General features: G+C 29.4%; 1 protein-coding gene across 48 annotated transcripts in view; it reads right to left on the bottom strand.

The window, feature by feature from the left end:
- Rims2 (regulating synaptic membrane exocytosis 2) overlaps positions 1 to 21,823 on the bottom strand; it is a 567,034-nt gene that overhangs the window by 143,305 nt on the left and 401,906 nt on the right. For 9 of the 48 annotated variants that reach the window (XM_058585652.1, XM_058585656.1, XM_058585653.1 and 6 more), the window contains 2 exons: positions 18,939 to 19,028; positions 10,459 to 10,491 (listed from right to left, as the gene is read on the bottom strand). The exons of 32 other annotated variants lie outside the window; for them this stretch is intronic. In XM_058585652.1, the coding sequence (XP_058441635.1) occupies positions 10,459 to 10,491; positions 18,939 to 19,028 (123 nt within the window). The remainder of the gene's footprint in view (positions 1 to 10,458; positions 10,492 to 18,938; positions 19,029 to 21,823) is intronic. 7 more of the 48 variants (XM_058585659.1, XM_058585666.1, XM_046464810.2 and 4 more) reach the window with 2 other exon arrangements.

Raw genomic sequence — 21,823 nt, 5'->3', positions numbered from 1 at the left:
AATTGAGAAAAACACGAAATAAATAGTTCATAAGACTTACACATTACGTGAAAATTATTTCAGTATTAGTACCAGGGCAAGCAGAGGTATTTAATTATGAATAGCAAGAAAAACATAAAACTGTGCAGATAACATAAGTTTTAAGAAATACTTATTTGCAAATCAATCAATTTTTAGAATTTTTCTATTGAGATCACTAGAAACTGACACATTTCAAATGAAAGAATATCATGTTGATTGTTTATAATGTGTTTGCTTATAAAATAATCTTTACTTTGCCTCCAAGAATTCAAGAAATTTGAAATTCATAGGTGCTAAGTGACAAATGGAATTAGATGAAAAATAAGTGCTCTAGAAATTAACAAAATTGTTATATTATTTGAGGCTCATGGTTATGATCTCTGGTCTTTTCAATTTGGTTCTAAACCTTAACAATCTATTTTAGATATTAAGTTACTTGTTAATTCATGTACTTGTGTGATGTTTATCTTTTAATTCCTACCATATTCATTAAATAATACTTCAAGGGAGATGCTACAGACAAGTTTCATATTCCTTATAGTCAAAAAGAAACACACGTGAACTACTTTGGGACATAAGTATAACCTAGAAAACAGTGTAATATTGAAATCTAAATGCATTGAACAGACTAAACAAAATTGAATCATTTGGAAGATTAGATTTTAGCACCAGTTTAGATTTCAACATTAAAAATCAGCACACATTTGACCCATGGGAGAAAATCAGGGTTTGTACTTGGAATGTGCAGTGGACATAATGAAGATAATCACTAAAGAATTGATGGGGTTTGCAACTACCCAGGTTCTGATTAATGGGTATATTTATAATAGGTAGCATTAAATAAAATCTTAAAAACAGCACTGCTTTAAAACATAAGAGAGAAGATTTGGATTTGAATCTTAGCTTAATAAATCTTACACTACCTTTCTAGACATTAAATTCCTTATCTGTAAAATGAATAGGTTTGAACCAGATACACTTTATGATTACCTATGCTGTAAAACTCTCTGGTTGGTTGATTTTGAAGTTAAGTGATACCTGGCATTTGTTGTGTTATATTACCATGCCAATTTCCTTAATTGAGGTAAAGTGATCTAGAAATTCATAATGTGTTTGTCTTGGGATTGCATTCATTAAAATACTCTTAATAAAATGTGGTGTGTGTGTGTTGTGTGCGTGTGTGTGTGTATGCCAATGTATTCTTTCATTCAAAATGGAATGAAGGCAGAAATTATATAAGGATACAAGGAGAGAAGGAAGAAGAAATAGAGAAAGTGTGAGCCAGAGCCTGGAAGACATAGAGACACAAATACACAGATTATATTGAAAAAAGTTCATTAAAGCAGGAACTTTAAAAGTTGATTAAAGCAATATTGTAGACAGTTATATTAGGTTAAAATACAACTGTTTTACCATATACATTTTTGTTGTGATGCACAGTGACATATTTTGGAGCAAAAACTACTAAGTTTCTAATAACTATTTTAGCTTGTTAGTCACAATTCCTGTGTCTTTGACATAACAAAATGTATTTTAGAATGTAAACTAAATTTTAAAATGAAAGTTCTTCAAAGAAGGAATACAAAGTCATTAATAAAATTTCTTCTAAGAAAAAGATTAAATTTTTTTTGGTGTAAGATGCAAATGAAAAAATTTTTAAAAAGATACAAATGAGTCAGATTCATTAGGTTAAAAAACTATACACCATTTGTTATATGCTTTAGAATATTGTAACTTTCAGTGATGTTTAAATATCTACATTAAGGGAGTTATAATTCACAAAGTAGCAAAAATTATTACCCTGTGCAAGTGCTACCCACATCTTGTTATGTTTTGATATGAATTAACAATGATACATTATTTGTCATCTGGGTCCAAATTAACATAATCATAAGATATATTTCAATTACATTCATTATTATACATATTACAAGACTATGAAGAAGGTTTGAAAAGAGCATAATAGACATTTAAATGCATTTTTATTTTTACATTTTCATTTAGAAGTAGAATCAAAGTATACTTAGAATTGACAATGTTAATTTAAAAATTATGTAAAGCTGAAAATATCCACATCATGTAAAAAATGAGATAAGACCTATGATGAAGATTATAAAACTGGGAAATTAAACTTGTGAAAACTTTTAGAGAAAAATTAAATTTTTAATAGTTAAATTAAGAAAAATCACTAAAACTGCTTGGACTTCCTGCCTTTAACATTTCTACACCCTTCACTGTATCACAGGTAAGGCCCTATTTCATAAGATTAAGGATGGGTTCTGGCACAGAGCCAGAATGTTTCAGTTTAAATGTCAGCTTCAAATGTTTCAGGCAAGTTATTAAAGAGATCTTGTACGTCTTTGTAGCTGTTATACCCTCAGTATCTAGAAGGAAGTCTGGTACATCAATATTTTGTGGATATTTGTTGAAAAAAGGAAGTTTTAGTAAGTGAACTCTAAATTGACCAGAATAAGAATTTTAGGAATCACCTCTCCTTTATGTAAGCTAATTATGTTGCATCATAGTTTAATATGCCATAAACATAACTAAGGAATAATTTTAGTATAGAATAGTCATATTTGCTGGATATGTGAATATTTTATGGAAGAATTTAATAGTCTCTGTCTTGAATTTTTATTTCAATCAATATATAAAGACATATATTTACATTATTAGCACACTAATCTAGAATTGACTAGAGCAAAAATGTATATTTTTGTATTAGAAAAATATTGAAGAAGAGGAATTTGAACAGTTTGAAGAATTCATGATTGTACTAATAATATTAGCCACCTACTACACACATTAGGAAAAATTTCTCTAACCTTTAACTTAATTCTGTATGAGAAAAATTATAGCTCACAGCCTTTTGCTTATTTTCCGTTTTTGGAATTTATTTGCTTGTTCTTGTAATGGAAAGGTTTTCATTTTGGCTGGTCATTAATTTTATTTTCTATAGATTATAAGATATATATATATATATATGTATAAATATATATAATGTATGTATAGCTCTAAACCCTCTTTTAGTAATAAGGAAATGGAGATGTGGAGAAATTAAGAGACTTATCAAAGATAATGTAGGTCTTAAGATCTTCATCCTTTACTGCTATACTGACATGTCTTTAGATAGATCAACCAGTAATAAAACATTTTTTTACTGTTCTTTTTTAAAAAATATGATTCTATTTTGCTTTCATATATGTTTAGAATTAGGTAGTTTGTCTTGGTTTTGGTACTACAGATGAACAACTAATGTGATCAATTTGTATACTCTAATGCTGAGTTCTATAAAAAAATTTCTATTTTAAAATAATCCCAGAAATGGCTATTAGCCAAACTCCACACTAGTTGACTGTTTAGAGATTACTGATATATTAAATGTAAGATTCAAAATCGTATTGCAAAACATATAGTTTTGCTAGTAACAAACATAAATCATAAGTAAAGAGTAAATATATTTGCCTGATAAAATTATCTTTTGGCATAATTTTAGTTCAGTGGTTAAAACAAAATAACTACAATTCTTTGATTATGTTCTGTGGACAAAATTCTGTAACAAGTTTTTTAAACATATTACTTTCATTGTTTTCACATTGCAAAATATATAGTTGAGTGTTTCTAATTTTACACCAGAATTTCTTAACTTAAATGGCTGCATATTTATATAATTTATGTAGCTGTTTCATTAAATAACATACCTTTTATTGTTGTAAATAGTACTTTAGTGAGCATTTTGTACATACGTTTTTATTTTGAATCTTTATTTCCATTGGATCAAAAGTCTTTACATATTTTAAGGCATTTGATTTATATGGCAAATTGATTTATAGCAAGATTATACTAAATTTTACTATCACTCTGTCACACCTTGGTTTTTAAAATCAATGAAATATCACATCTCATTTAAAATAATATTCGTTCATTTGGTTATCATTGAAATAAAGTTTTTCCAGGTAATTACTTTCAACTGCATTTTTTGATTAAGGAAAATGTTTATAGAGATCCTTCATCAATTTTTCTATTAGAGTTTGATGGAATATATAATTTATTTATAAAATGTGTTTCCCAACTCCTTGTGTGTTAACTGATTTGTTATGATCATTTTGCTATTTTCAATTTGATACCTGTCACATTGTAGACAGTATCTCTCTATCTTTAAATTTCCTGCATTGCAGATGATGAAAAAGCATTCAACAAAATACAACACCCCTTCATGTTTAAAACACTAGAAAAATTAGGGATAACACGAACATATCTCAACATTGTAAAAGCTATCTATGCTAAGCCCCAGGCAAACATCATTCTAAATGGAGAAAAAAATTTAATACATTCCCTCTAAAAACTGGAACAATACAGAGATGTCCTCTTTCATCACTTCTAGTTAACATAGTTCTTGAAACACTGGCCAGAACAAGTAGACAGATGAAAGAAATTAAATAGATACAGATAGAAAAAAAAAAAAAAAACCTCAAATTATCACTATCTGCCAAGGATATGATTCTATACTTAGAAGATCCAAAAAATTCTACCAGAAAAATTCTAGAATAAATGAATTCAGAAAAGTAGCAGGTATAAAATCAACACCCATAAATTAAAGGCATTTCTGTACATTAGTGATAAATCCTCTGAAAGAGAAACTAGGAAAACTACCCTATTTACAATAGCCTCAAAAAAAAAAAAAAACAAAAAACAAAAAACAAACAAACAAAAAAAACCTTGGGAATCAACATAACAGAAGAAGAGAAATATCTCCACAGTGAAAATTACAGGACACTAAAGAAAGAAATTAAAGAAGACCTTAGAAGATGGAAAGATCTCCCTTGTTCTTGAATAGGCAGAATTAATATTGTCAAATGACCACACTACCAAAAGCACTAATGCAATTCCAATCAAAATCCCAATGACATTCCTCATAGAAATAGAAAAAGGAGTAATGAAATTCGTCTGGAAAAATAAGAGACCTAGAATAGCTAAAGAAGTCCTTAGCAAGAAGAGTGAAACATGATGGTGGCATCACTAAACAAGACCTTAAAATATACTCCAGAACTATAGTAACAAAAACAGCATGGTATTGGCACCAAAATAGACTTGTAGACTAATGGTACAGAATAGAGGAAACAGAGACAAACCCACATAACTACAATTATCTTATATTAGACAAAGGAACCAAAATCGTACATTGGAGAAAGGATAATCTCTTCAACAAATAGTGCGGGGGGAAAAATGGAAATCCATATGCAACAACATGAAATTAAGCCCCTACCTCTCACCATGCACAAAACTCAACTCCAAATAAATCAAGGACCTAGGAATTAAACCAGAGACCCTGTGCCTAACAGAAGAAAAAGTAGGCCCAAATCTTCATCATGTTGTATTAGGACCCAACTTCCTTAATAAGACTCCAATAGCGCAAGAAATAAAATCAAGACTTAATAAATGGGATGGATTCAAACTAAAAAGCTTCTCAACAAAAGAAACAATCAGTGAGGTAAATAGAGCCTAAAGAATGGGAGAAATGTTTTACCACACCCACATCAGATAGAGCACTAATATCTAGGATATATAAAGAACTCAAAAATCTTAACACCGAAAAAACAAATAACCCAATCAATAAATGGGCCAAGGGAATGAGCAGACACTTCTCAGAAGATGATATACCATCAATCAACAAAAATACGAAAAAATGTTCAACATCTTTAGCAATTAGAAAAATAGAAATCAAAACCACTCTAAGATTTCATCTCGGGCTGGGGATGTGGCTCAAGCAGTAGTGCAATCGCCTGGCATGCGTGGGGTACTGGGTTCAATCCTCAGCACCACATAAAAATAAAATAAAGATGTTGTGGCCACCTAAAACTAAAAAATAAATATTAAAAAAATTCTCTCTCTCTCTCAAAAAAAAAAAAAGATTTCATCTTACTCCAGCTAGAATGGCAGCTATTAAGAATACAAACAATAGTAAGTTTTGGTGAGGATGTGGGGAGAAAGGCACACACATTGCTGGTGGGACCGCAAATTGGTGCAACCACTATGGAAAGCAGTATGGAAATGCCTTGAAAACTTGGAATGGAACCACCATTTAATCCAGCTATCCCACTCCTTGGTCTATACCCAAAGGACTTAAAAATACTAAAGGGACACAGCCACATCAATGTTTATAGCAGCACAATTCACAATAGCTAAACTGTGGAAGCAAACTAGATGTCCTTAAGTAGCTGAACAGATAAAGAAAATGTGATATATACATACAATGGAACATTACTCAGGGGAATAAAATCATGGTATTTGCAGGTAAATGGATGTAGTTGGAGAATATTATGCTAAGTGAAGTAGGCCAATCCCCAAAAAACAAATGCTGAATGTTTTCTCTGATATGAGGACACTGATCCATAATGGGAATGTGGAGGGCATGGGAGGAATGGAGAAACTTTAGAAAAAATTTAGATAGAAAAAATTTTTCCTTCATTGCAATTTTTAGGAGGGCTTTTGTTTTTTCAGAGAAAGGATCTTTTATGTTTTCATTAAAACATAATAAACTTGAGCTGGGGATATAACTAAGTAGTAGAGCATCTGCTTAGAATTCATGAGGCCCTGAGTTCACTCCCCAGCACCACACACACACACACACACACACACACACACACACACACACACACACTAAAACAAATTTAAAAACTTCCAACATAATAAACTCTTTAATATAATGGTAGTTCATTAAGGTTCCTAAGAAGTATTCAGCAACCAGCACAAAGTCACATCCCTAGTGAATGGCAGAACCTGGATTAGAAGTAAGGCACACCTATCTGACTTCAATGCTCTGGCTCTTTCCACACAACTGTAGTGCCTCATTCCTTATGCACAGGTTTGTTTGTATGACAGTTATCTCCTGATAGTATATTTGTAATGGATATAATGAAAAGAATTAGATAACAGAAAGAATATCTACACAACAGAATGCACGAAATTAAACAGCCTATTCAAAATAATTCTTTTAATGTATTTTCGCTAAAAAAACAATAGTTTCACTTATATAGTACTTACAATGTGCTAAACACAACTTAAGTGTTTTGCTTAATATATATGCTAATTTAATGTTTGCAATAATCTTTTGAGGTGGTCTTATTATTATCCCCTTTTAAAGATGAGGAATCTGAATGATAGTAACACTCTCCAGATCACAGAAAGTGATGGACTGATTAGGCAGTAGAGTTCCAAAGTCTATGCTTTTACACTTCTTCTCAGAGCAACATTTCTTACAGGAACAAATATTTCACCAATTAGCTGAAAATTTTAGGACAGAAAGTTAAGATGGACAGCATACATAAGTAAAAATGAATGCTATAGTAGTAAAAATTGGTGAATAATACGTTGAAAATTTAGTAGTAACATCTTAAATTCATGATTTATCATCCAACAGAGATAGACTTTTATGTCCACAAAGAACTAAAAAATAATGTTTCCGAAACCTGCATTTAAATGAGTTATTTATCCTGTAAATAACTATTGGATTCTGTTTGGGTATTTCTACTCTTTCAAGTTTCTAGATTTTCTAAAGTCTACCATTTGAATATTTATAGGATTTAGTGAATTGAAATTGACCACTATATTTTATCTCTAAGAGCTGTCATATAAGATGTGATATTTACATATATGTATGCACATATATTTTTCATGTGTAATAAAATATTTAATCTTAAACTTATATAATAGAGTTGATACTTTATGCTTCCTTATAAACAGAGTGATGTGTATTTTCTACTAAGATTTCAGAGTACTAGGGTTATGGTTTTCATGACTGAGAAAATCTTGAATATCACTGTCTTAGACTTTCATCAAGAATATGGAATTCATTCAAAATAGGATGTAATCAGTGTACAGAGAATATCAATAAAATGCACAGATTATGTAATAAGATTGATAAATTAATAATTGAAAGATTAGAAAAGTTCAAAAACAGTTGGAATTCTCACATCAAAGTTTGTTGCTTTGTCTTCTCAAACTGTAATACAAGTTCCACCACAGAAACCCAATCCCTAAATAAAATGTTCTATCTTTACACCATTTTGAAATGTTCAACCTCTGAGAATTCTGAACATCATTAAATCATGATAACCTAAACTCAAAATCATTCATTTTCATGTTCTTGGTAAACACTCTTTCCCATCTTCCATGGTAGTTACTCTTAACTGTATAATTTTTCACACCAGCAGAAACCCTGGCTTACAATCACTATTCTCACTTATTTCTTTTCATTATTTCCCATCTCCTTTCCCTTCCTTCTTCAATTTGACTTACATCTCTAACAACTTCATTGAAATCAGTCATGCAAAGATCATAAATGATTATTTTTATCATTTAACAACTTATTTGTCTTTCTCCAGAATTTGGTTCTGTTGATAGTACTAATTCTTAAATTGCTCTTTTTTATTGTTTTTTTTTTTAAATAAATGACAGCAGAATGCATTACAATTCTTATTACACATATACAGCACAAGTTTTCATATCTCGGGTTTTATATAAAGTATTTTGATACCAATTCGTGTCTTCATACATGTACTTTGGATAATGATGTCTATCACACTCTTCTTTTAATATTTGTTTTTTAGTTGTATTGACATAATACCTTTATTTCACTTATTTATTTTTATGTGGTGCTGAGGATCGAACCCATGGTCTTACACATGGGAAGCGAGTGCTCTAACGCTGAGCCACAACCCCAGCCCCTTGGATTGATATTTTTTCTTGAATTTTCCACTTTCATGGATATCCTACTGTCTTTAAAATATTCTTTTCAACAGTTTTGTGGATCTTATTCTTTCACACATTCCCTAAGTATAATTAAATATTGGTTATCCCCGAATTTCAATTCTTGGTTTGCTTCTTCATATATTACTGACAATTCCATTTATTTCAATGACATCATTTAAACGAGGAATCTCTGTCTCTAGCTAAGACTTCTCTCCTGAGTTTCGGTTTCCTATATCCAATGAATACAATTATATCTTTATACCTGAATATTCCAATGAACCTTAAACTCAACCCCTCTCAAAATTAACTCTATCTTTCCTGAAAACTTGTAAAACCTATGTTACCTATCAAATAGTACCACCATCTATCCAAAGATTACAATAACCTAACATTATCTTATTCTTCCTCTTCGGACATCAGTAATGTCCACTGGATGATTGATTTGTAGATTCTACATCTTCAAATAAATTCTCACATACTGACTGCTTCTACTATATAATTTAACAGATCATTACCATCCCTTAACTGATGTATTGCAATGTCTGCATAAATAACTTCTGTTTATATAAATCTAGTCCTTCTTTTACATACCTGCTAAAGTAATCTTTCTAAAAGTAAATATCTTACTTTATTTCCATCGCTTCACATGCTTCAATACCCTACACAATCTTCATGAATCCTATCCCTGCCTTCTTTTGCCCAAACTTATTTGAAGCATTTGGATATATTGCTTTCTTTGCCTTAATGCTGTCTGTACAACATTTTTTAGTTTTTAATATTCAACTCAATGGTCATGTCTTCTATGAAGTTTTTCTTGAATTAACATCCATTTTTCTTAAGGGGAAATAATCTCATTTTTCTCTTATGATTTCACTGTATTCTATAAAGGGGGAATTTTTACATTGTACTTACAACTAATTATTGCCTGTATTTGTTGGACACACACCAGAAAAAATCCAAAAGGATGGGGAGCTGTTTTGTTCATCCTGTTATTTTACAGGATGAACACCTGGAACAGCACCATATAACATGTGTTGAATAAATTAGCACTAAATGAATAATTGAGTTTCAGCTTAAGTCCATAAATCCTTTCTGTCTATTTTAAATGATTTTACTTGACTTTATAACTTTGAGAATATGTTGTCAGAATCATTCATACTGACACATAAACATAGCATGTTACCCACTCTTTTGATTCCTCAGTGATACTGAAAACTATTTTAGTTTTTTGGTATCTTCCATAGACTAGACCAAACATTGCTGAATTCATAACAGGGATAAAATACTTATAGAATTATGTAAATAGCTGAAAACAAATTTTAATGATAAAATAACCTTAAAAATAAATTATGATTAATTTATTATTAACATAGCTGACTTTCTTTCATGAACAAATGCATAAATATATATGTGTATATATATTATATCTGCAATAATCTATCTGGTTATGTAAAATATATATACATACATATTACATAAAAATTACTTGTTTTACTGTTATCCAAATAGGAGCAGCCGTTGTTAAAATTGAGCATATAAAGACCTTTAAAAGCCTGCAAAATTTAACATTGTCTGATATTAGAAAAGAATGAAAAATTATGAAATGAGTAAAAAATGGTAAAAAAATTTCTAGGACAAGTTAGATACGTGGAAACATAACAAAGAAAAGCAATAGAAGAGACAGACCTGCATATCTTCTCCTTGGGGAGTCCACTTCTTCTGTGATCACATCATGTAATGGACAGACATAGACAAAGGAGATGGGTGTGAGTGGATATACTCAAAAGGTAAAAGTGACACTGAAGGAAAGGATCCCAAATCATTTTGAGAAAGAATCCTGTGCATAGGTTTTAGGGAAGATATAATCAAATACATACCACACACAAAAAAAAGAATCATGTAAGGATTAATGGCAAATTACTTTAGCTACTATAGATGAGCAGAATCAGAAAAAATAAAGTTAGTGCACAAATAAAGAGTATCCAAAAGATTACAATTATTTTTGTACTGCCATTCTTGAACACTGATGCTGCAGAAAGATATCATTAGTAAAACCAATATTAGTTGTATGACCACATTTTCAAGCCGTTACTGAGGTCCATTGAAAATCTGTGGAAATTCTTTTAGATATTTAATTATTTGATGAAAAGAATTTAACTGAGTCATCATCAAAAAGAGCAGTCAAAATAGTTCAAAAATAGTTTCAAGAGATACCTATGCTTATTAAGTTTCCCAAACAAAACAGTGTGCACATGAAAATAAAGTATAGCCATCTGGACAATTTCACTGAATAACTTGAACATAGTAAAATATTATCATAAAATACTATGAACTAATAAATATAATATAAATCATTATGAGAAGAGTTGCTGAAATATATGGCTCTATTTTATTACTATAAATTCAAATTAACCTTCAATTTAAATAAAGTTTCTTTGGTCTGATTCCCTTTTAATTTCTATATATTCAGAATATTCTTGCAAAGACCACATTATAGATCACCAAAGTTTCTACGAAAATGTACCCATCCAACTTAAATATCTACTAAAATAGAGCACAAATTTTGGAATCACTTCTTTCCCCATTGCTAGTGAAGAAGTTCAAAAGGTAATTTATATAGTGATTTGAAAGTAAGAAAAAAAAATTCTGCAACTGAAGAAAACTGAAAAACCTAGCAAGTGAAGAAAAAAGAGTCCTTCAAAATATTAGTAATGTTAATATGATTAACTCAAATTAATAATGCAATACAAAAAGCAAAACATTTCCTATTTTAATTACCCATTTAGCCCTGAATCTGAGACCACAAAATTCTTAAATACAACAGTCAATTCTGTAATAGTTGTATGATGACTTCTGAGCAATTTTTGGAAAAAATGTTGGATTATCAATTTATTGAAATTACAACTCCTGAGAGAATTAGTTCCTATAACAAACTTATCTTTTATGAATAGTGAAAAAGGAAAAACTTTCTACTTTTAAGAAAGTAATAAGATGACCCAATATTTCTTAGGAAAAAAGAGAAGTTCTAGTATAAACTATATAAAATTGAAACATAAGTGACACATATTGAAGCTAAACGATATTCTTTTATTATTTTATATGCACATTTTTCACCTATTCAAAAATCAGACACTCATCACAATTGTATTCCAAACTGGAAGCTACTAATAGGATTGACCGCTAGGAAAAACAAAACAAAACAAAAATATACTGAAATATACTCATACACATTAAAATGATATATGCTTTTTGTTCTTTTCATTCCCAGTCCACCTATTTCTTAAAGAAGGTAAGACAGAATCATCACTGTTATATTAACAAAGGACAATGTTGATCGGTATCATATCTTGCTTATGGTTTACACACAGAATCTCCCTACCTAAACATTTACCATTCTACTAAAATAGTTTCTTCAGATGTTAAAATGAAATTGGTATGAACTGAATAAAATAATTACTTATATATACTCCATCTCTAAAAATACATTTTAATTTTTTTTTGCAGAAAACATAAGAAATCCACACATAAAAGAAGTTTCTTTCTCTATCAAGTGTTTTTCTGTATCTTGGATTACTTTATATACCATTGATGTAGATTTTCATCTTATAATAAAGATTACAAATATTAAATTCTTCTCAACTCTTTATTATAATAAGTAAGGGACACATGTAGAGTTCGAGTGACTTACCCAATGTCACCAAACAAGTTCAGTGGTAAAGCCAGATAGAAAAGATGGTTCCTGATTACCCAGTCAATTTTCTATCGACTAGATATTATAGGACCCAATAAAATATATGAAATAAAAAGTCAAACAAGTAAGAAATGAACAAAAAAAATCCTCTCATGATGTCCCCTGAACTGGACATTTATCGTATAGCATTTAATTAGAAACATTTTTAAAAAGAGGTACATGATACAGCCAGTCAAGTAATCCACCAATTCTTTCATTCTTGTAAGGAATATGGTAACACTTATCTCAGAACCAGTAATTAAAAGCAATTATAGATAATAATACAAAATTCATATTACTCATAATGGGATGAAAATGAAATGCCTTGACCACAAAACATTAATTAAAAGTATCCATTAAATCATTTTCCCATTGTTTATGTGAATATGATGTATTAATAAACAGATCACAACTAAGCTTGTGAAAAATATCTTTACCAGAAAAAATGTTAATGCAAATCATAAGATCTCAATATAGAACTATAGTTATAACAAGTATAACTATTTTGGGGGGGGGAGCTTTCTTGCCTTCTTTGTGGTTACAGTTTTATTATGTACTGTTTGCAATAAAATAAATCCTCATTTTGAAGGAGAAACTTACAATGGTTTCATTTCTGAAATTGTGTCTTACTAAAATGGTAACAAGCCATAATTATTTTGCCTGTAGTATTATAATGAATAGCAGACTTTAGTGAATCTTGAGAGAAGAGTTTCCCTTCTACTTTTCCCATCTCTATACCTTTCCTTTGATCCTTACTATGCCACAGTCCAATATTATACTTTTCAGTGCTGTTAATGACAATTTGAAAAAAACTCTTCTTTCTTTTAACTAATAACCATTTACAGCCACCTCTATATCCAGTAAACCAGAGTCTTCATTTAACCATGCAAGACCAGTGAAGAGTGATTAGGATAGTAAAAGTATTCTTTCTCTTAGGTATCCATCACTACCACAAATATGGCTGAATCTTTATTTTAGACTTAGCAAACAAAGACTTTGTAAAGAGAATGTAGTGTTTGTTTTTTGTTCATTATATCACATGAAATAAAAGATTTTCTCAAATCACAATGAAAGAAAAAATTTATAGAACAACCAGGCATGGAGGCCAATGTCTGTAATCCTAGTGACTCAGGAGGATAAAACTGGAGGATTCCAAATTTGAGGTCAGCCTCAGTAACTTGGTGAGACTCTGTCTCAAAATAAAAAAATAAAAAGGAATGGGGATGTAGTTCAGTGGTAAGGAGTTTCTGGGTTAAATCCCCAAATCAAAGAAATAAAAATATTTATAAAACACAATGAGTAACTCAGAAGCACTATTTCATTAATTACATTAAATTTTCTTCAACAAATATTTTAAATTTTAATGGAATAACAAGTTGCAAACTATAAAAAGTAAGGATTGATTTTTTTTAAGAGAGAGAGAGAAATAGAGAGAGAGAATTTTTTAATATTTATTTTTTTAGTTTTCGGTGGACATAATATCTTTATTATTTTTATGTGGTGCTGAGGATTGAACCCAGCGCCCTGTGCATGCCAGGCGAGCACGTTACCGCTTGAGCCACATCCCCAGCCCAGGATTGATTTTTAATAAAGCAAAATACCATAATGTTCCCATGCATGTTCATATACAAACACTCCTTCTCTCTACAAATATCTACATTTTGTTTTTTTAATTAAAAATCTACCAAAATTTTTATATATAAAATCACTTTCATTAAGCATAAAAAGTACGATAAGGGGAATAAATATAGTGTTAGCTGTTATGTAAAATTTTGTGTGAACCAAAAATTCTTCCCTTGCCAATATAATGGTTTAAGTAATACCATTTTTGAAATAAACATATTATATGAAGTTCAAACAAATGATAATCTGCAATCAACTTTACTTTAAAGGCAACACATGGTTGCCTGTTTACTCATGAGTATAGTTTTCACCAAGGGTATGCAATATCTATTTGAAACTTTGTTGCTGTGCTAATGTTCCCACCTATCACCATTTACAACAGGCATACCTTAGTCCTGTTACCAGATTTAATTGTGCTTGAGTTGATATTTATCCTAAAGGAGCAAACATTATGTTAAAATATTCCTAACACAATGACATAGAAGCCTGAAGATTTTAGGTAAGAAACAAAACATTTGCACATAACTAAAAGTTATATGAGTATGAGGATAATATGAGGATTTATTAAAGGTAATAGATTTTTAGATTTTTTTTTTTTGAGATGGGGAAGCTACTTTTCAAAAGAAAGCCTAAATAAACATGCACTTAGGAGGATCTCAGTGATACAAAGATAAGGATAGAGCAGTTTTAAATTTGTATATCTGCACTAGGTCCTAGAATCAGGCTCCTGTGTATAAAGAGGGAAGCCTATATTTACTTCTTAAGGTATGAGGAACATTTAACTACAAAATTTCATCAGCTGATTTATTTTATAAAACATTTACTTAATTTTTCTTACATCATTTTTCCCATTAAGAATAAACTATACTCATTCTGTAACAATCCAAGAATAATTTAAAAATACCTAATAATGACCAAGAATATAATCCTGATTCATTTTTCCAGACTGGATGGATTAAACTAGCATCAAATTAGAAGACCAGTTTAGAATGATACTTTGGACTGAAATAAATTGTTCCTACTTTAAAGAAATCCCAAATATTCAGGAATAAAAGGAAAAAGAAGTATAAGATATGAAAATACTGAAATTTAAGTATAAAATTAACAAAACACTTCACTAAATATTTATTTTCCTTAAAATAAATTTTATAAAACATGATCCAAGTTAAAATTAGGTAATGAGAAATTTCTAACTCTGCTATGATTATTTACTGTTTTTACTGATAGAAATTGCGAATCCTACTATTTCTGCATATTATATCAATTAACACTATGAATATCAAATTATTAACTATCATTATAAATTACATTAAAAATACAATATGGAAACATCCACATAGGAAAAAAACTAGAAATTAATACATTAAATAACACAATGCTAAAACTAGGAACTTATGCATACATTAGGATGCTATAAAGTAGTAAAATGTAACTTGACACTTCAATTATTTTCAATAAATAAAATATTATATAATCATATCAGACCCCAACAAAATGTTTCATTGTCCTTTTACCAAAACAAACAAATAAACAAAAAAAACCCCACAAACTTATTTTCAGATATGATAAAGCAAATTAAGAAAACTGTCATGGTTTCAGAGTAATTACAATAAAGGTAGGTAAGTCAATTTAAGATTTTCCTAGATATAACATTAGTTACACTTAGAAAACAACAAATCAAGGATGATAGTCCTCTTATAACTAGTAACAAACAATCATCAAACATACTGGAAATCATTTAAAATTATATTTCCAAGGAGATTCTGACTGTTCCAAGATCAGTCTATCCAAGAGTTTCTCATTTTGGAGAAATTTATAAAATTTTGAGTTTCAAAACATGCATTTAACCTGGAGAACTTCTTGTTTAAGTTAGCTTTCCTAACATTTTGTATAATAAGCAAAATATAAGGTTAAATATTTTATGTAGAAATATGTTCTTTTCTCACATACATTTCTACTTGTTTTAAACAGATAAACTCATAAGGCAAAAATAGTAAAATTCAATAGTACTGTATTATTAAAGACCATAATATTGTTGTCTGGAATCAGATTGCTCATTTTAAAAATTAACAACACATTATTCTTATTTGTGCATCATTGATTTATATTAAGAATGTTTTATTAACATTAAAGTCTAAAAGAAATCTAATCCACATTCCACAAGCGGAACAGAGATTGTGAAATTTAAAATTATATGTAGAATTTTTGTGTTTTATGCCCACACCAAAGACATTAATATGATGAATTATGTTATATCTCCCAAAGATCTTCATCTATACAGCTATCAATTAAGTTATAGAGACTATCCCTCTTGCTGCTAATTTTCTAAAGACATCCTAATTCAGAAAGGCTGATTTTTCTCTACAAAAAAAGCAGACACTCATCATGCTATATGAAATCCATCCAAATATCTAATTCATTTTCTAGTCTGTGTCTTGCCATTTAGTTCTCAGTTCTATCGTCTTATGCTTATAGTAAAAATTTTAACTCAAAATATCACTTTGATTGTTAGCATACTTCCCAGCAATGGCAAAACTCCCATGTATTATAAATATTCTCGCATAGAATTTCATAAAATGGAAAACAAATATGCTACTGATAAATAACCAACTTCAATCACAGGTTTGGATTCAAGTCCTTGTCAACTTTTTCTAATGCCACAATTTTACCACAATAAACTTCTGATAAGGAATATTTATCTATTCACAAATTCTCTTAGATTTGAGAGCATAAAAATGATATATTAGGTACTGATCATAATTAATATAGTATTAATATTATAGATGTACTTAAACATAAAATAAATAAATGATTCCAAACATTTCTTTTATAAAGTTCAGGCTCCTAAACATGTTGTTCAACTGCAATCAGCCCAACTTGATAGCCCATTATTTTTCTCCAATTTTATGACTCTGAAGTTTCAGTAATTAAAAATATTCTCTATATACCTTTTTCCTTTAGAAATAAACAAAAATATGGAACAATAAAATTTAACATTCATTTTAATACCTTTGTATATTTTGTACTTACTTGTGACATTTCAAATTTGAATTTAAAGAACCAATTTACCCAGAATACAGGAAAACACACAATTGCCAAAATAGAAAAATAAACAATTTAAACTATAATATTAATGCACTCTAATTAATTTTCCTTCAATTAGAAGGATTAACTGATAAAAAGAAGCCTATGGTATATGTGAGAATAAAAAATACATAAAATTTGATCTTTAAAATTTTCCATTTGTGAGATTTACAATTTTTTTAACCAAACATTGCATTGTTACATGATTTTAATATACAAATGTAGATATATATGTGGCCACAAACACACTAATGTATTAGATATGATGGCAAACAAGAGAAAAAAATAAGTAATAATTTATGACTGAAGGTAATCCATTTCATACAATAATATAGTAAGGAGAGAATTTTACAGCAATATTTAATTATATAAATCACAATACACAGTATCAGTTTCTATTTAATTTGTTTAATTTTTATAATTTGCTTAAATATATTAAACCAATTATGATTTTTTCAAATTAATTGATTCTTAAGTAAATATTTGAAAAAAATGCTTTTCTTAAAAGTCTTTGAAAATATTTAAATTTCCAATGTGAACTGTAGTTCATTATGTTTTCAATATGTACTGCCTTACTAAAGAGAATTCACGGATTGTCATTTGTGTTTTGCCATCTTTCTCTGCTCTATAGACAGGTGATATAAAGTGATAAATTTTTCAAAGTCCTCTATTCTCCTTAATAGTATCACAATTATAATTTCTTAATAACTATTTTTTAATTTGCCTTTGTATGTCAGATAAAGACTCTAAGAGGACAATTGTTTTGTCTATGATATCAACCCCAATAATTCACTGCCAAATGCAATTGCTCAAAAAAACATGAAGGCAATGAATACTTGTAAATGAATTTATACATTGACATCTTTAAAATACAGATTTTAGAGTTCTAAGACAAAATGTGTCACCACATAAAAATACATTAACACTGCTACTATATAGAGAGAGTCATTTTGAATAATAATATAATTAGTAAAACTCAATTTGAGTTTTAATATTTTAATAAAAAACTTTAGGTACTCTCATCCAATTACTTATTAAAAGTAGTACTGATTATTCAGTTGATTGATCTCTGCAAATTTTCATTTCTTTCCTTTTATTCCTCCTTTTAAAAACTTGGTTTTTTCTTATAGTTAATCAAATCTCTCCAAAAAAGAGAAGAATGAGTGAATAAAACAAAACACTTCATTTCAATTCACTGATAAAATTAATTGTGTAAAGTGACTTAGTGAATTGACAAAATATGCCATTCCTTCTACTTGTTATTGGAAGTAATTTTGGCTCCAAAAGTTGTAAAGAAATAATTATTAATATACAACTAAATACTTCAGTACCATTTGTATTTTTAAATGGGAATGGCCTATAAAGATAGCCTTTAAATCATACATTGAGCTTTTCTGTAGTACTATCTAGGGAGGATATTACCTCTCCATTAAGGTACAATCAAATATATAAAGCACATAATCATTTGTGCTTACATTAGTCATTATTTTCCATGAAGCACTAATATTAATAATAATAATCATATTTTCCCCCAAAATATCTATAAGTAATTTTCTAAACAAGTCTTGAAATACAGTATTTACCATTCTATCTACATGGGATTCACACACTATAAAGCTCACACCAAAATGAGAAAAATGAGGTACAACAAGGACACACACATTTGAAAAGCATGAAATGCAATGTTTATAGTCTCATGCTTTCATGTGGTTTCCAAACCCTGACAAACCTGGCTCAGATTGGTGTTTCTTTTTCGGCAATGGTGTGTCATCACTTATTGTACCATTCACCTTTTTCTGCTGGTCTTCCCATGTAACTTCTAGTATAAATCAAAAAAAAGGTAATCAGAGCTTTTCAGAAACAGTAGATAATGTGCATAACAAGACCTAAAAACACTTCAGGGATTGAAGATTTTTTTAAAAAAATTTCTCCTAATTCTCATATTACATAATATGTAAACATTTTAAATATAAGAGTGTGGCATTATTTGAAATATTTCTTGTAGATTTCAAAATCCAAGAAACTAAAATTTATTTTTGGTAAATTTCAACATCTATTTTCATTAAAATGAATGGGGCCAAGGTAGGGAGAAATAGTAACTAATGATAATTAAAATGGTTTGACAAAGTTTTTGTCTTTGTTTTTATTAAACAATACTAATTTATTTTAGAAATAAAATTTTTAACCATTATTTTATTGTGGTGAAATTAAATATTTATATGTAATTAGAGATTTTTGTGCATATACAGAGAAAATTCATGAATACACATGTATATATAATAAAAATGACTATTTTACTACTATATTTGGAATCTTCATTAAGTGACAAAATTGTATATGGTATGAAATAGTTCAGTAAAAACCTTGATAAAGGAATACAAAAATATTTAGCAGTAACAGCTTAGTTGAATACGTTACCAAACTTATCTCAGATTATTTAGAATTATTTCTAGTGTGTCATAACACTCATTCATTCAATAAATATGTGTTCAGCATCTGCTATAATCCAGGCACATCTAGATACAATATAATAGCAAATAAAATAGGTAATAATCCATATTCTCATAAAGCTTATATTTTAGTGGGAAAGGCAGAACTTATTAACAAGGTAAATAAGTAAAATATATTGTGATGTAGACATTGGTGATTGCTAAAAAGACAACCATGAGGTAGGTAAGAGGTAAATGAAATATCCAAGAGATGATGACATTTGGGATGAGCCAGTCAGGGAAGTCCTCTCCAAGAAGGCACCTTTTGAGTAAAGCACTTAAGGATATAAGGGTGGACATTCCAGGTAGGAATAAGCAAGTGTAAATAAATGCCCAGAGGTAGGAATAAACAAGTGTAAATGCCCAGAAGCATGCCTGATGTGTTACAGAAAAACACGGAGGTCACTGTGGATGGAGCAGAGTTAACAAAGGAGAGAGTAGTTGAAATCAGGTTAAAGCAGTAATGGAGATGAGATGTGAGGTAGTACAGCTCATGAAGTGGTTTGTTGGACTCATATTAAAAGATTCACTGGCCATGATGTCATCTTAGTCTCATAGTAGCAGTCAGAAACAATTATACCTCGTACTATTTCCCTTTCTTATTATTCATGTTTCTAAAGTTGAACTATAAGAAGACCCTAACTATATAATTCTGATTCCCATACAGTTTCACTATGCCATACATGGTTCCCTGGAAATTAGCCACCCTGAACCATACATAGTCGAACACAAACATTTTATAATATTAAGTTAAGCAAAACATAATGGGGAAGATAAAAATCACTCAAAAAATGGGGAAAAAATCCCAATTGCAATATCAAACGTGATTTTTGAATATATTATTGTTTTTTATTTGATTACTTATACTGTTAGATTCAACTACATTAAGTATAAGCATTTCCAAATTCTTTAACCTGAAATAAATGCTATTAATAATATGACACTATATTCTCATACAAGATAGACCATCTATTCCAAAGAAATAAACTTCTTGCTTTGGGAATATTAAAGTTACACCTAGATATGTAGGTTACACCCTGATTTTCCAACCAGTAAACTGTCTGATAAAGATACAATGTAGGATTTTCAAATTATAAGCAATCTGGATGAAGATGCTATATTTCAATCTAGTGAATAGAAATCTTCAATTTTTTTTAAAAAATTGATGAATCCCAAGACATTAGTTAAATCACCTTTAGTTATAAGAATAAGTAAATAAAAGAAAACCATTTGCCCATTTGCTTCTTGATCAAAGTTAGATTGTAGAAACATAAAAGCCAACAAACTAGTTTTCCCATATTGAGGAAAAATAAACAAAAATAATAAAGAATATATTGATTTTTAAAAGACTTGTACTTTTTATTATCTATCAATAAACAACATGAAAGATTTTACAAGCATCACAAAATGCATCTAAAAGCAAATACTACAGTTAAAATTTTAAAATGTTTGATAAACTCTGTGATGTTCCAAAAAATAGAAGTCTTGCTACCCTTGAAGGAAGACCGAATGTGTAGAAGTAGAATTTGTTTGTTTTGAAAAATCTGTAAATTGACAGTATTTTCTGAAGTCTGGAGAAAAAAAAATCTTTGAAAAATCTTCAAACATAACATACTTACATAACTAATTCCTCTCCCCCTCAGGACTGGGGATGGAACCCAGGGCCTCATGCATGCTCAGTGGCAGGCACTCTACCACTGAGCTATATCCCCAGCCCCTAGAGTTAACTTTTAAACACTTTCTTTGACATTTTAATTGAAAATAATGTTTTTGTAGACACAGTTTTGTTGACAGAGTGAAATTAGCAAATATTTGTTGAAAAACTATGACAAAAATAAAAAATTACAATAACTATAATACTTATAAAGACCAGCCTACAACAATGAAAAAACTAAATCAAATCTATCAATGATTGATGGAAGAGATATTCACATGTTACTAAATGGAGCAAAGAAAGGTGTCATTTAGAATATGGCCCTCATTGAGTAGGTGTATGACTTTAGGCTAGTTCTATAACTTCTCTGGCCTCTGATTTTTGTTATAATTGATATGAGAAAGCTAGTTCTGAAATATTTGTAAGGTTATTCCATTTCTAAAATTACGAAGTTGCTCTACTTCTTACCCT

Source organism: Marmota monax, unplaced genomic scaffold (genome assembly GCF_021218885.2).
Source record: "Marmota monax isolate L192 unplaced genomic scaffold, Marmota_monax_Labrador192_F-V1.1 WCK01_AAM20220418_F8-fsc00003, whole genome shotgun sequence".
Taxonomy (NCBI): Eukaryota; Metazoa; Chordata; class Mammalia; order Rodentia; family Sciuridae; genus Marmota; species Marmota monax.
This window is presented reverse-complemented; position numbering and strand designations above follow the sequence as displayed.